General features: G+C 44.4%; 1 protein-coding gene across 3 annotated transcripts in view; it reads right to left on the bottom strand.

Moving 5' to 3' along the window:
* Nucleotides 1-660: 660 nt before the first annotated feature.
* LOC111143180 (ELAV like RNA binding protein 4) overlaps nt 661-13,031 on the bottom strand; it is an 86,463-nt gene continuing 74,092 nt past the window's right edge. The window contains exons 4-7 of one of the 3 annotated variants that reach the window (XM_022496700.1): nt 7,998-8,151; nt 6,095-6,320; nt 4,460-4,498; nt 661-1,212 (exon numbers count right to left, since the gene is read on the bottom strand). In XM_022496700.1, coding sequence (XP_022352408.1) covers nt 885-1,212; nt 4,460-4,498; nt 6,095-6,320; nt 7,998-8,151 — 747 coding nt within the window. In that variant the 3' untranslated portion in view covers nt 661-884. Of the gene's footprint in view, nt 1,255-4,459; nt 4,499-6,094; nt 6,321-7,997; nt 8,152-13,031 lie in introns of all 3 variants that reach the window. The other 2 variants (XM_022496701.1, XM_022496702.1) reach the window with 2 other exon arrangements.

The raw sequence follows: 13,031 nt of genomic DNA, 5'->3' as shown, positions 1-13,031 counted from the left end.
ACCAGTGCAGTATGAACGCGACAAAGTTGTCAATTTCCCCTAAATTAGCCAGTCAAAATATTTTTTTCTCAAATCCAGATTCTCTTGTAAAAATTCTTTATATTTTATAAAAATAGATTTTTCTTGAAACCCATTTTCAGCAAAGAGACCACCTCTTTGGCAACAATGTTAATGTTATTAAATTGTTAATGTCATCAGGTATCCCCCTTTACCCCCATCCCCTAACAGAAGACTGTTTTTAGTTCACATGATATAAAAGAAAAAAGGAAAAATAAAAAAATTTGCAAAAGTTTTTTTTTTATTTTTGCAATTTTTATTATTCCTCTTTAATTTGTGTGGGGGGTTTTTACCAATCGGATTGGATCAACTTTTTTGACAAAAAAGAAAAATCTTTTTTTTCTTTCTTTGAATCCCATTACTTTGTAAAAATTGTTTTATTTTTATTATTATTTTTTTTTTGTTTTTTGTTTTTCTTCTTCAAATGAGCGAATGGTCATCTTAAAAAGACCCACCTTCAAGGAAGGTAGTAAAGTTAGCTGGCTGGGTTAAAATCCCTGCACATCGCTATCTATGTATATTATATTCAACAACGACAGCTATGAAAGAACATTCAATGCATCAAAGGTATTTTTTTTTTTGTATTTTTTTTTCTTTTTTTCTAAGCATTATAAAATCCTTTCCTGGTACACCTCAGGATAATCCAATGTTTTAATACTTAGGCAACACTGGCTTATAAAGTCCATGGTTGAATATAAGCCTCGAAAAGTTTGTTTCTCTCTCTTTTGTGTGTGTGTGTGTGCGTGTGTATGTGTGTGTGTGTGTGCACGCGTGTATTTTGTTCATATATATTTATATATATATTTTAATAAGTAAGGATGGGAAATTCAGGACTTGTGGGCTTTGTTGGTTTTAAAGGAAACTTGCAACACTCGGTCTCCTAGGCGGTACCCGTTGAGGCTGGCAATGGCCATGGCTGCCTCATCATAGTTGGTCATGGTGACAAAGCCGAATCCCTTGCACTTGTTGGTGTTGAAGTCGCGGATGACCTTGACGTTGTTCACTGCGCCAAAGGGACCAAAGAGCTGCCAGAGGACACTCTCGTCGGAATCAGGGGACAGGTTGTAGACAAAGATGCACCAGCCTGTTCCCGTGTGACCAGGGATGTTCATTCCCACAAGGCTTGTCATCCCGTCAATGGTGATTGGGGAGAACCTGGGGGGACAGGCAGAAGGGGGGACTGGTCCAGACATCAGTCTGACCATGGATAACACACAGATGCACAGACACAGACATGGGGGCAGAGGGCTGAGTGAGTGTGTTTGCAGGAGAGTCTTCAGGGTTTAAAAACCAAAATGCAAAAACTAATGTCTCTGGTATTTTTTCTGAATGGAATGGCTAAAACGGCTAAGGCCCATATATGCCAAGAAAAAGGCTAGATCAATTCCTAATAACTGTAAGGAAATCCCAGAGCAAGGCTCTATCACACTTCTACCACAGGATACGTCTACCATAGGATATCCCACCCTGACCCTTATCCTCCCACCCTCCCCACAGCAGACAGTAAGCTCTTGGGAGGAGCGGCTCTATATTATTCATCCTGTTGCTCTACTTATTTATTCAGTGAGGCACGTATGGGACTATCACAGACACTGACACATAGAAAATACTCAGTAAATACTCATTGACTGCATAAGTGAATAACATTGGTGGATATCAATGCTTGGGAGATTTTATTTATTCTTGAAGGCAGATTAGGGAATGGCCCTAGGAGTGTTCAAGTCTACCATCTTTGCAGTCCCCTGACTTATTGTTGCCAAAATCTCTTGATATTTTGAGGAGAGAAACACATGAGAATGAACAGACATACCTTGTTATTAATCAGATGGGTGGCTCATGTTTCATTTAGCATCTATTCAAAGGAGTTCCCCAAAAATTCCCCAAGCAAGAATACTAAAGACATATCACTCCTTGATGCTATATTATCTGGAATTTCTAAGCATCATTATAAAGCTTATAATAATATATATAATTATATGATATGATATATAAAATATATTATCTTCATTTCTAAGCATCACAGGAGTGAAATTTCAAGTCGTTTGTGCATTTATATGTCTTAAATTAGAAAAGCTGAAAACTGTTATTTGCCCTATTACAACTACTTTTGTATTAGGCTTTGAAATCTCAGTTTTCATGTTATCTTGAAAAGAAAAACAACTCTTCAGAGTCTATTCAAGGTCTGATAAAATATATCTATGTGTGATTCATAATGGATGCATTGGGTTAGGTTACCAGTGCCTATAGCAGAAAAATATTTGTTAACATTTTGTTTTATACCAAATATATACAGGCATTTGGGTCCTATCCATTGACTACTGTCTTGGTTTTCACGGGGTTGGGCTTCGGTTTTTATTTCTGAAAAAAGGGAGGAGGAGAGGAAGCAAAAACTGGAGAGAGGATGGGATAAAGTGTTATCTAGGACTTTTGGTTGTCATTTTGGTTTGGTTTTTGGTTTCAGAGGTGGGGAGGGAAAGAGAGAATCCCAAGCAGGCTCCATGCCCAGAGTGTAGCCCAATGCGGGGCTCAATCTCACAACCCTGAGGTTATGACCTGGGCCAAAATCAAGAGTCAGATGCTTAACTGACTGACCCGACCTGGAGTCCTTAGGACATTTTAAAAATCAGCAACTATTCTTGGAGATTTGAAAGTCCTAGGAAAGAACAGTTCTGCATCTAACTAGAATTTAGATAATCAAAGGGCTGGTAAAGATATGCTAAACATAACAACTCAATAGGTACTAATTTTGGCATTATTCACTAAGTCAATTTTCTCTCTTGCTTAAAAACAAATAACAGAACCAAAACACATGATGGTAAGGATTCTTAGGAGGGCAAATCCATGTCTATGATTTGCATTATTTCTCAAGACTGTCTTCTCAACCTTCTCTCCTCCAACTGAGTGAACTGACTTCTTTCATTTAAAGGTAGAGAACAGCGAGGTATTTATCTAAAGGCCAAAGTCAGGAGCCAGCAAAGAGGTTTCAAACAGAGTCTCAACTCTAGTCAGTCATGATTACCTGGAGGGCTTTGGTAGGAAGGAGTCTGGACCCAAATCTGGGTCTAATAGGAAAAGAAAATGCTCTTAGCGACTAGTGATGCTTGCTCTGAGGCTGCACCTGTGCCTTCCGTGGCCTCAGCGCATGTAAGCATCACTCCACACGTGGAGCTGCCTCCCTGAAGTTAGACGGGAGCAGAGGCCAGAGGTGGGAAAAATGGAAGAGCAGGAGCGGGAAGAGGCAAGCAGTGTGCCCAACACATGGAAGTAATTCCCAATTATCCTCACTGGTGCCAGGCTGGAGACTGGGGAGGCTGGCGCTTGGCTAACAAACCCGGCAGGCCAGCTCCTTCTGCCATTGCGTGTGGGTTTCCAGAGTTGGGGTACTTACCATGCGTGGCCAAGTGCTGAGAGCACTGCCTCGTATGGGGAGTGTGACTGGGACTATTAAAAACAACATCTCTTTGCCTGACTGTGGGAAGGGGAATTAAAGCATGCAGCTCTACTGAGCAGGATGATGAAGATGCTGTGTCCCTAGCAGCTCAATGGAGCTTATCAAAAGCACATATGGGAATCTCATGGACACAGTGACAGAACACACTCAACTTCCCAAGATTCAGCTTTCACACTAGGTCTGGATCACTCTTGTGACTGCATTCAGAGAGCCCCACAAACCTTGATTCTCTTTGAGCCCCCAACCCTCCAGAAAGGCTTTCCATGAAAGAAACCACAAGTTTAAAACACAATACATGTATAACCAAGGGAGGATTTATAATAACTGCTAAAACCTGTAACAAAAGAAACCCCTGGTTGAGGTGCACACAGATAAACTTCGTTCTCAGCCTGTGCCCTGAAATGCACACTGAGGTGGGAGTGGGAGTCAGCAGGTCATCCACACGTTTACTCATCCTGTGGCCAGGCCTGGTAGTCCAAAATCTAATTTATCCACTGACAATCATAAGATTGTTAACCACGATTAGCAAAATGTTCTAATTTTGATTTGCTGGAATCTGCCCTCTTAACTGAATCTTGGCATTGCTAATGCAAAACAGTTGCTCTGCAAGTTTGCAAAATCAGCTGGCAAAGAGTAGGAGCCTTCTCCCTTAAGGGGAGCTGTCCAGGGAACCAGATTATCAAGGGCTTGGTAGCTGTGGCACCTGAACCATAGGAGAAGCCCACCTGCAAATAAAAGAAAAAGTGAAACACACAAACACACTTTGTGTGCCCTAAAAGAAACAAAACCAACTGAGGTCTGAAATTAAAATTAAGAATTTGACATGCTGGTGGAGGAAAAGGAAGAATTTAAAAAAAAAAAAAAAGTAAAGTTAGTGAATTAAAAAAAAAAAATTTCTAGCCCCAGTCTGTGCCAACACGGACATCTGGCAATCTGTGGAGTTTTAATTACCTCTTTACGCCATAGGCCATATTAAGCAAATTGTCCAGCCTGCAAAGAGAAGGAGGGTCTCTGGGTTAATGCCTCACAGATGGCAAGATTGCTCAATGGAACTATTAATAAGAATGCTCCATTTTCAAAGAAGAAAAGCTCAACAACTTTCCCCAATGCTTAGGAGTCTATCCGCTGGTAGTTTCCCCCTTTTCTGCCTCCAACCATGAGTAATTCATGTTCAGGTCAATGCTAGAGTTTAAAGCAAGTGTCTAATGAAGCTCCCTTTCTTTCAAGGTCTGAATTAATCCCCCTCCCCCCTCCTCTGAGAACATGTGTGTGGATTTCATTTTATATTGTGTGTGAAGTTGTTAAAAGGGGGCAGCTTCTTAAGTTGTTCACCTTTTATTACAATTCACCTTTTAGTGCAATTAAACTTGCGAATGAAAGGAATACACGTGCATGTACAATGCATATCAGAATGGATCTTTTCTCTTAGTCTAGCTACATTAACTAAATCTTACCACACACATTTTTTGGGGAAGGAGGAGTTTGGGGGTTAAGATTTTTTTTTTTTTACAATTAGCTTATTATTTACAACCTGAAAGCTCCGCCTCACAAACTGTCATTATGTTATAATCTCCCTCATGTTCAGTATTTTACTTGGGAACAAGCTATTCACACCATGGGGCAGTAGTAACCATAGTTTCCACCATTAGAAGCCTGCTGGAAAGGCTTTTTACATAAATACTGCATGTGCGCTCACACAAAATAAAAATTAGATGACTTGGACTCTTCATGAAATCATTAACCCGTTCAAATTCCCAGGACATGGGAGGACACTACTGAGGCTGATTTTCCTCCTCTTCATGGCCAGATGGAGAGCCTACTATCTTTCCATGTGATGTTTGAAAAGAAGAAAAAAAAACAAACCCTTTCATTAAAGGGCACATGGATGGAATAAAAGAATTATTTAGAATTATTATGGGTAGGTCAAGAATGTTCTTATCTCTCCTACAATAAAGGCAATCAACTTTGGACCGCCCTCCCAGAGTGAAACCTGCCTTTCAGAAATGTCCCAGGAGAAGGGGAGTGCCCATTGTACTGAGAGGGTTGGGTGCCTGAAGGAAACACTAATAAGGCTTAGGAAAACCTTCCTTCTTGTCTTCCCAGAATCTGCTGACTTAACAGTCAGAGTGAAGTTAACACAAAAGAGAGTACCTATGCTACAGAGTTTCCTGCAGAAGAAAGGAGGACAGGCCAAACCACTCTCCCTGGCAAGGATCTGCCTCCTGGGCTACACATGCCTTTGACTTTATTAAAGCCACTCCCTCAGCCTTTAAGTCTAAGCTGTTGAATGTGCCTACTTATTGGGGATGAACAGAACCTTCTGGTTTGGTTAAATAGAGGAATTTTGTTTTATCTGGATTGATTGAGTTTAACCACACTCACATTGGTAAGTTGAAAGGGGACTTGGAAGAGCATCTGGTCCAACCATTTCATGTTACAGCAGTGGAAACTGAGGCCCAGTGGGGTGTGTGAACCTGGGGGCCGAGGTTCTTACTCTTGCCCCATCTTTCAGGGCTACGGGTTTCCCTGGCCCTCGCCCAGCTCTGTACTCCTGTAGCAGGGTCCTTTCCCCGTGGGTATGCCTACCTGAACCTCTGGGCTTGGTGGTGAAGTGGGCCAGGGTAGCGCCGGTTGGGGGACTGGTAGAGCTGGGACAGCAGGGCCTGGCTGGACTTCTGGCTGGGGTTGTTGGCAAACTTCACAGTAATCGGTTCCGTAGCACCGCTGGGCTTCTGGCCATTCAGCCCTTTGATGGCTTCTTCTGCCTCGATTCTCTTGTCAAACCGGATGAATCCCACCCCTCTGGACACTCCTGGGGAAAGAGAAAGGGCCTTCATAAAGAGTGAACAAACCAAACTGGTAAACACCCCTGGGAAGAGATGGGCTGGGCCCCAGAGAGATTCTGTGGAGAGTCAGCCCACTGGGGGGGGCCAGGGCTGAGCCTGGCTCCCTGTATCTTTCTCACCCATCAAAACCCATCTGCCTGTGTTTCTGCCATCATGGCTCTGGACAGGTGACTCCCACCTACAGAACACAGGCACCTCTCACATTCATTCCAGCCTCTACCACTGGCCTGCTCAGTCCCTGTCTCCCTCTAGTTGCTGTAGCCCATCACCCACTGTCCAGTTTCTAGTCCTACAATGTGCCCCTGACACTTAGCAACTACATAATCTGTTTGCCAAGCAAACTCTGACTACAGGGCACCTTTTAAAAATATCTTTATCCATTTTTCATAACTTTTCAATTTTTTACCTTGTGTATGGTTCCTGTTCCTCATAGCCCCACATTCCACACACAGAGTAACAAAGCCCACACACCAAAAAACCCTTCCGTGGCTCCATGTTGCACACAGATGAAGTCAGACTTCTTAGCCTGGCTTTCAGTGCCCCTGATGAGGTGGCTCCAAGTTCCCCATTGAGCCTCAGGCCAGCCATACTTGAACTGCCACATATTCCTTGAACAGGCTGTGTTCTTCCTCAGCTCCATGCCTTACGATATGTCCTCTCCACCTATTCTATAGGATACATCATACCCACCTAGAATTCTCTATCCCTCCTTTGTGCCAGATAACTGCAAGTCATCCTCCCAAACCCTGCTCAAACGTCACCTCCTTGACGTAGCCCTCACACCAATCCCCTGCCAGGCACAGCACATCTCCTGAGTTCGCGGGGGACACGGGAGAGCCCCTTGCAGGTGCGCATCACACTGGAGTCCTGCAAGGGTAGGACTGTGTCTCCTTCATCCCTGTGCCCCAGTGTCCCTCAGGACAGTGTCTGGGAGCAGAGCTGGGTTCCGTAAGCGTTTGTCACATGAGCTGGATGATAAACAGACACTAAACTGCTCTGGGAGGGGGGGTGGTGTTTTAAATTGGATCTAACGTGGAATAGGTGAAAACATGTTGTCATTAAAAATGCAACCCAGGGTAGCTTACATTTCTTACTGAGAGGTGGTGGTTGCCTTTCTTTATGATGGACAAAGTACCACAGTCCCAGGCCCTGGCTTCGTGTCCTGCACTGCTGCTAACTACCTGGGCAGAAGTCAGATCCCTCACTTTGGACCACTGTTTTCTCAGTGGGGAATGAGGCAGCGTGAGATTCCCTCTAGCTCCCTAATGCTATCATTGGAGCCGGAGCTCTAAGATGGGTTCTTTCTACATACAAAAGTAATGTTACTTGGTTGAGGGTTGAAAGAGACTTTGAAGGTCATTCAGTCCCACTCACAACCTGATGCCCGAATCCTCTCTACAGCCCTGCCAAGCAGGTTAGCTGTTGCTGGAACTGTTCCCATGATGGAGATCTACCTCCTAAGGCGGCCCATTTTAAATGTGGGCATTTGATTGATCAGAATCTTTCTCCTAAGTCAAAACCATGTCTACGCATGACCCATATCTTTTACCCTAAGCAACCGTTATCTCTCTGCTCCTATGGGTCACAGGGCACTGGCTGTGGCATTGAGACACAAGGAAAGAAATGACAAAGAAACACTTAACCTGTGACTTGATCAACCAGGATTCGAGAGGTGATGATACGGCCATACTGCGAGAAAAGCTGCTCCAGTTCCTTCTGGGTCATGGTTTTGGGAAGGCCGCTAACGTAGAGGTTAGCATCCCTGATTGAGGCAGAGCTCGGACGGGCATATGAGACCTAGGAAAAGGCAAGAGGAGCTAAATCCATTATAGCAACACCCTCCAAGTAGAGGCTGAGTCAACAACTGAGAGGGCAGTCCCTCGTCTATCATTCTAACTCATGGTGTCAGTTTAAATAACTCAGTAGTTCAGAGTCTTAGCTACTTTTGTAATAGTAGTGAGAATCAGGAGAACAGCAATAGAGGAACAAAAGGAGAGTTGACTATAACTTAAAACAAATGCACAGATAAGGGTCTCTAAGTGCAGAACAAAATAGCTACTGTATGGCAGCTGTTAAATGCAGAACTACCCACACATGGAGTTCTGAAGATTTACCTCCTGGATGTGGGTGTATAGATGATTTACTGTATCCAACACATAATAATCTTTGAATAAACCAAAAAAAAAAAAAAACCTCCATGAAATTCTGCTCTGCAGATTTCTCTCCTTGCCACCCTCCCCACCCCCCAGCCCTTCGTTTTCAACACATTAAAGTGATCAGGCTCTCTGCAAGATTTTTTATGTCCCATCCTTTGTGTTGTTCCAATCTGCTCCCACAAGGTCTGCTCTCGCTGAATGACAAAGTGCTGGTGAAACGGGGCTTCGTGAACATCTGCTTGTGAGACTGGATCTGTGACCTTGTCATAACATCTGCAAGAACCAGTTGCCGTCTAACTTTGAGCAGGAGCACATAAAACCACAATCAACAAAATGAGGGCAAGGGGGGGTGGGAAAGGAGGGAGGGAGAGGGCAGGGGGAGAAAGAAGCGAGCCTCACGAATGCTTATAATAAGTTCGACTTTGTAAATTTGTCCTCCCAGATCTCTCAACTGCTTTTTTTCCCCCAAGAAGCTAACACAGAAGTGTAAACAGATCTGAAATTCCATCTGCAAGAAGCCAAATCTGTAGCAGTACACATAAGCAAAGCAAACCCCAGCAGTCATTAATTTTAGACTTTCATTTACTTATTTATTTATTTTTTAAGAAAACAACATCAGACATTTGAAATATAATTTACAGCTAGTCTAACAAAAGCACTTTCCTGCTAAAGCTATTTCTGGGGCAGTTATGGCTCAGAATAGATGATGAAAACAGTCATTTCAGAGCACATCTGACAATGTTGGACAGGAAGGGACCTATATGGCTTAGCATTTTTCAGTTGGGAGTTTTATTTAATCCATATAACCAATTGACAAGGCCTGCTAAGACTACAGGGGTGTGTGCGTGTGTTCTGCACACACACACAAATGTGTGTACCTAAGAAAGCGTACGTGTTAAACTGGACCCTTGGCATTAAGAACTAAACCTTGAGCAGTGAAGCCGACCTTGCATCTGAGAATGGGTCTGGTGGTGGATCTAGCAAAGGGGAGTGAATGCTGAGCAGACACCTCACCCTTGGCACTCTTTCCCTCTCCAGGACAGAGATGCCGAGTCCCTTTATGGATTCCACACTGAAAAAGAGATGTTCACTCAACAGATAAAATGATGTGAGTGACAAATCTAGCTCACTGGTCTCCTCCTGCTGATGGAGTGAGTCGGCCTATCTGCAGTATCTACCTCTTCCAGGAACTCAGGGGTGGCCTCTGTAAGCCCCTTCCCAGCACAGGGCTGACATGCAAAGGGACCTTTACGTGGCTGGTACCTGGGGAGTGGGGGTTGAGTTTCATGTGACTGTGTGGACAGAGCATCACTCCACACAAAGCTCTCCTACCCCATCCTTTAAGGAACAAAGTCTTTCAGGTTATAACCCAGCAGAACTGTTTTTCAGGCATGAGAAGGGAGCAGTAGGGAGAAGGAAATAAGAACGTTGTAGTGATATGTTCATGGTAATGAGAGTTGCCCCTGTCTCACCAGTGCCAATTATTAGACAAATTATCTGAATGACATTTGCGCTGCCCTAAAACATACCCTCCTACTTCTATGTCCTTGCTTGTGGGGAAAATTTTTCCACCTACTTTCTCAGGCCCTGATCCTATTCTCCTTTAAGGCCCAGCTCCAATGCCATCTTCTCTAGGCAGCTTTCCCTGATCTTACCTCCTCCTAAAAACCCCCCTAGTAGGGCTGTCAGTGAACTGCACCCACAGTACTTGCTTAACCTGTTCGGACCTTGAGTCACCATCTTTCTATCTAGTCTCCTGATCATCTAATTAGCTGATCTCCTTGTGGTCGTGGTGTGTGTGTGCGTGTGTGTGTGTGTGTGTGTGTCTTGTTCATTTTTGTGGCTCTAGCTTCGAGCACAGAGCCTGATACCTGCAGGATGTTCAACACCTACGGAAAGAATAAATGAACACACCCACAGAACATAATGAATGACGTGGGCCTTAATGACTCTTTGGGGCTAACTGCAACTGGGATTCCTCCACTTAGGGGGATCAACAAGAGTTTATCATAGAATCATAGACTCATGCATCCAGAATCATAGCTAGGTTTCCCTATTAAGCTAAGAGCTAAGGGACAGGTTTCCTATTCCCCAGTGTCTGGGATTGGAAGGACTGAAAGAAGACTGTTCAATGACTAGACATCACCCAGAGGCCTTCTCTAAGCAAACATTTCCCGAGGATCTACTATGAACCAGGTGCAGTGTTGTGTGCTGGGGATGCATAATAAGCAAGAAAAAAGAGTGGTCTCTTGCCCTAAAGGATTTCCAAGTCCAATGGGGACAAGAGACAACACACAGGAGGCACCAAATAAACATGAGTCAAATACAAGAAATACTCTTATGGGCCAATTATCACAATGCCCCAAGATGTGTTCTCTTTCAGGGCTATATCACTGGGACTGGAACACTGAGAAGGGGAGACTAATATCCCTTTTAATTAAGGGTTAAAAGGGCCAGGAAGAAGACAGAGCTGAGATGAGATTGGTGGTGAGACAAGGTGTATGTTGGGGTCAGGGAATGGTGGTCTAGTGATAGCTCTCCAAGGACAAATAACATGATGAAGGTCAAGAGCTTAGTGCAGTGCCTGTTTGACACCCAATAAATGCGCAATGGAGAGTAATGACCTTGACACCCAATGGTCTGGGCAGCCAGAGCTGGGGGAGGGGGTAGGCTGGAGACAGACCTGCTAGGAAAAGGAGCTGGCACTGGAGAGTCAATGACAGAACAAAACCATTTCCCCAAACCTCATCCAGGGAGAATTACTGCCACAGATCACAGCCACAGAGCAATAACAAGTCCCAAAGGTGAACAGCAGCACTTTGAACATTCACCAAACCTAACTCCCGCTTACTTTTTCTCCTTGACTTGGAGTCTTAAGTCCCTTGTTCACTTAGTCCCCTGCCCTGTCCAGGAAATCTAGTAGATTTCTACTAGTAGAAATCTAGTAGAAGTGGGTGTAGGCAAAAATGACAGAAAAGGGATCTCTCTACATTTATTATCCAAATGCTCATCCTGGTATTTGCACACCTCAAGTGTCCTCATTCATTTATGAAGTCCCAAGTAACTACAGGTGTCAGGCACGTCATTGTGCTGAAACATTTCTCAAAAATGATGCACTTCTAGCACCGGCAGACAGCCAGCCAGGCTTTGCTGGTTTGTTCACCCCACTAAACTAATGGCCTGGAGCCCAGGGCTTCCAATGCTGAAGGCAGAGCCTTAGAGAATCCCAGGCCTCAGACCATCAGGATCCTGCTCAATTCATTCATTCAGGATCTCTGAAGACAAGACTGGCATTTCTAGGCTGGCACTGATCTTGCTCTGGAGCTCAGAAAGAGCTGGGAGTGGGGAAGCTACTCCTCTCTCTCTAGGTAAGTATGGTCCAGAGGCAGGTGAGTTTACAAGTGATCTTGATAAAAGATATGTAGTCTCGGGGTGCCCGGGTGGCTCAGTGGGGTAAGCCTCTGCCTTCAGCTCAGGTCATGATCTCAGGGTCCTGGGATTGAGCCCCGCATTGGGCTCTCTGCTCAGCAAGTAGCCTGCTTCCCACCCCCTCTCTCTGCCTGCCTCTCTGCCTACTTGTGATCTCTCTCTGTCCAATAAATAAATCTTAACAAATATATATTACATAAAAAAAAAAAGATATGTAGTCTCTCCAAACTCCCCATCTCCGCAGGCTTACCCTAACCTCGACCCTCTGCAAGAGTGACAGTACAGTGTGGAGTTTATGAGCCTTGACTGTGGGCTGGCTCTGGCACTCATTAGCTGTGACCTTGGGCAAGTAATTTGATCTTGATAAATCTCAGTTTCTTTACTTGTATAAAGGGGGATGATTTTCTTTTGGTGAGTTATTGTAAAGAATTGAGATAATAGATTTAATGTGTATAGTGCATTCCTAGAATTTAGCAGCTATTTAGTACATATTATTATGTGGTATGTACTATGGGCTTTCGTGGGGCAGTGTGGGACTCTAGCCCCCACTGGGACACACCTTACAATTTTACCACACAAGCAAACATCTGGGATACCACCAGTGAGCAGCTATAGAGGCACCACTGTCCTCCTCCATCAGCCTGGTGGAGTTTGGGTCATCCTTTACTACTTCACTGCCATGAATTTCTTCAAGCACATTCCTACAGATTCCACTGTACTTCCCAGTTTCCACGAAGTACTTTCCATTTTCCAAAGTGACTTCATAAGGTTGCTGTCGGTGATTCTCACCAAGGTGGTACAGCAGGCATTGGCATTCGTCACTAATGGGGCAGCAGAAACAGGGCTGGGGATGCCCCTCCCCCACACCCCAGCTCACAGCCAGGGGTCTGCCTGGGTGGGGTGGGAGGAACAGCACAGCCTAGGGAAAAACGTTTCCCAAGTCCTCTGGCAACCCCTCACCTCCTGTCTAACCTGCCACGGTACAGAAAAGGGAGAGGGCTTGGAAAAGCATGGTAAAGGCTTGGTTTTGGGTGCTGGGAGGCTGGTAAGATAAGAAAAGGCATCCTTCTCTGCCTTGGGAAGGTGCTTCAT

Source organism: Enhydra lutris, unplaced genomic scaffold (genome assembly GCF_002288905.1).
Source record: "Enhydra lutris kenyoni isolate GAN:26980312 unplaced genomic scaffold, ASM228890v2 scaffoldscaffold9, whole genome shotgun sequence".
NCBI classification, from domain to species: domain Eukaryota; kingdom Metazoa; phylum Chordata; class Mammalia; order Carnivora; family Mustelidae; genus Enhydra; species Enhydra lutris.
The sequence above is the reverse complement of the archived record's forward strand: the minus strand, read 5'-3'. Positions and strand labels throughout refer to the sequence as shown.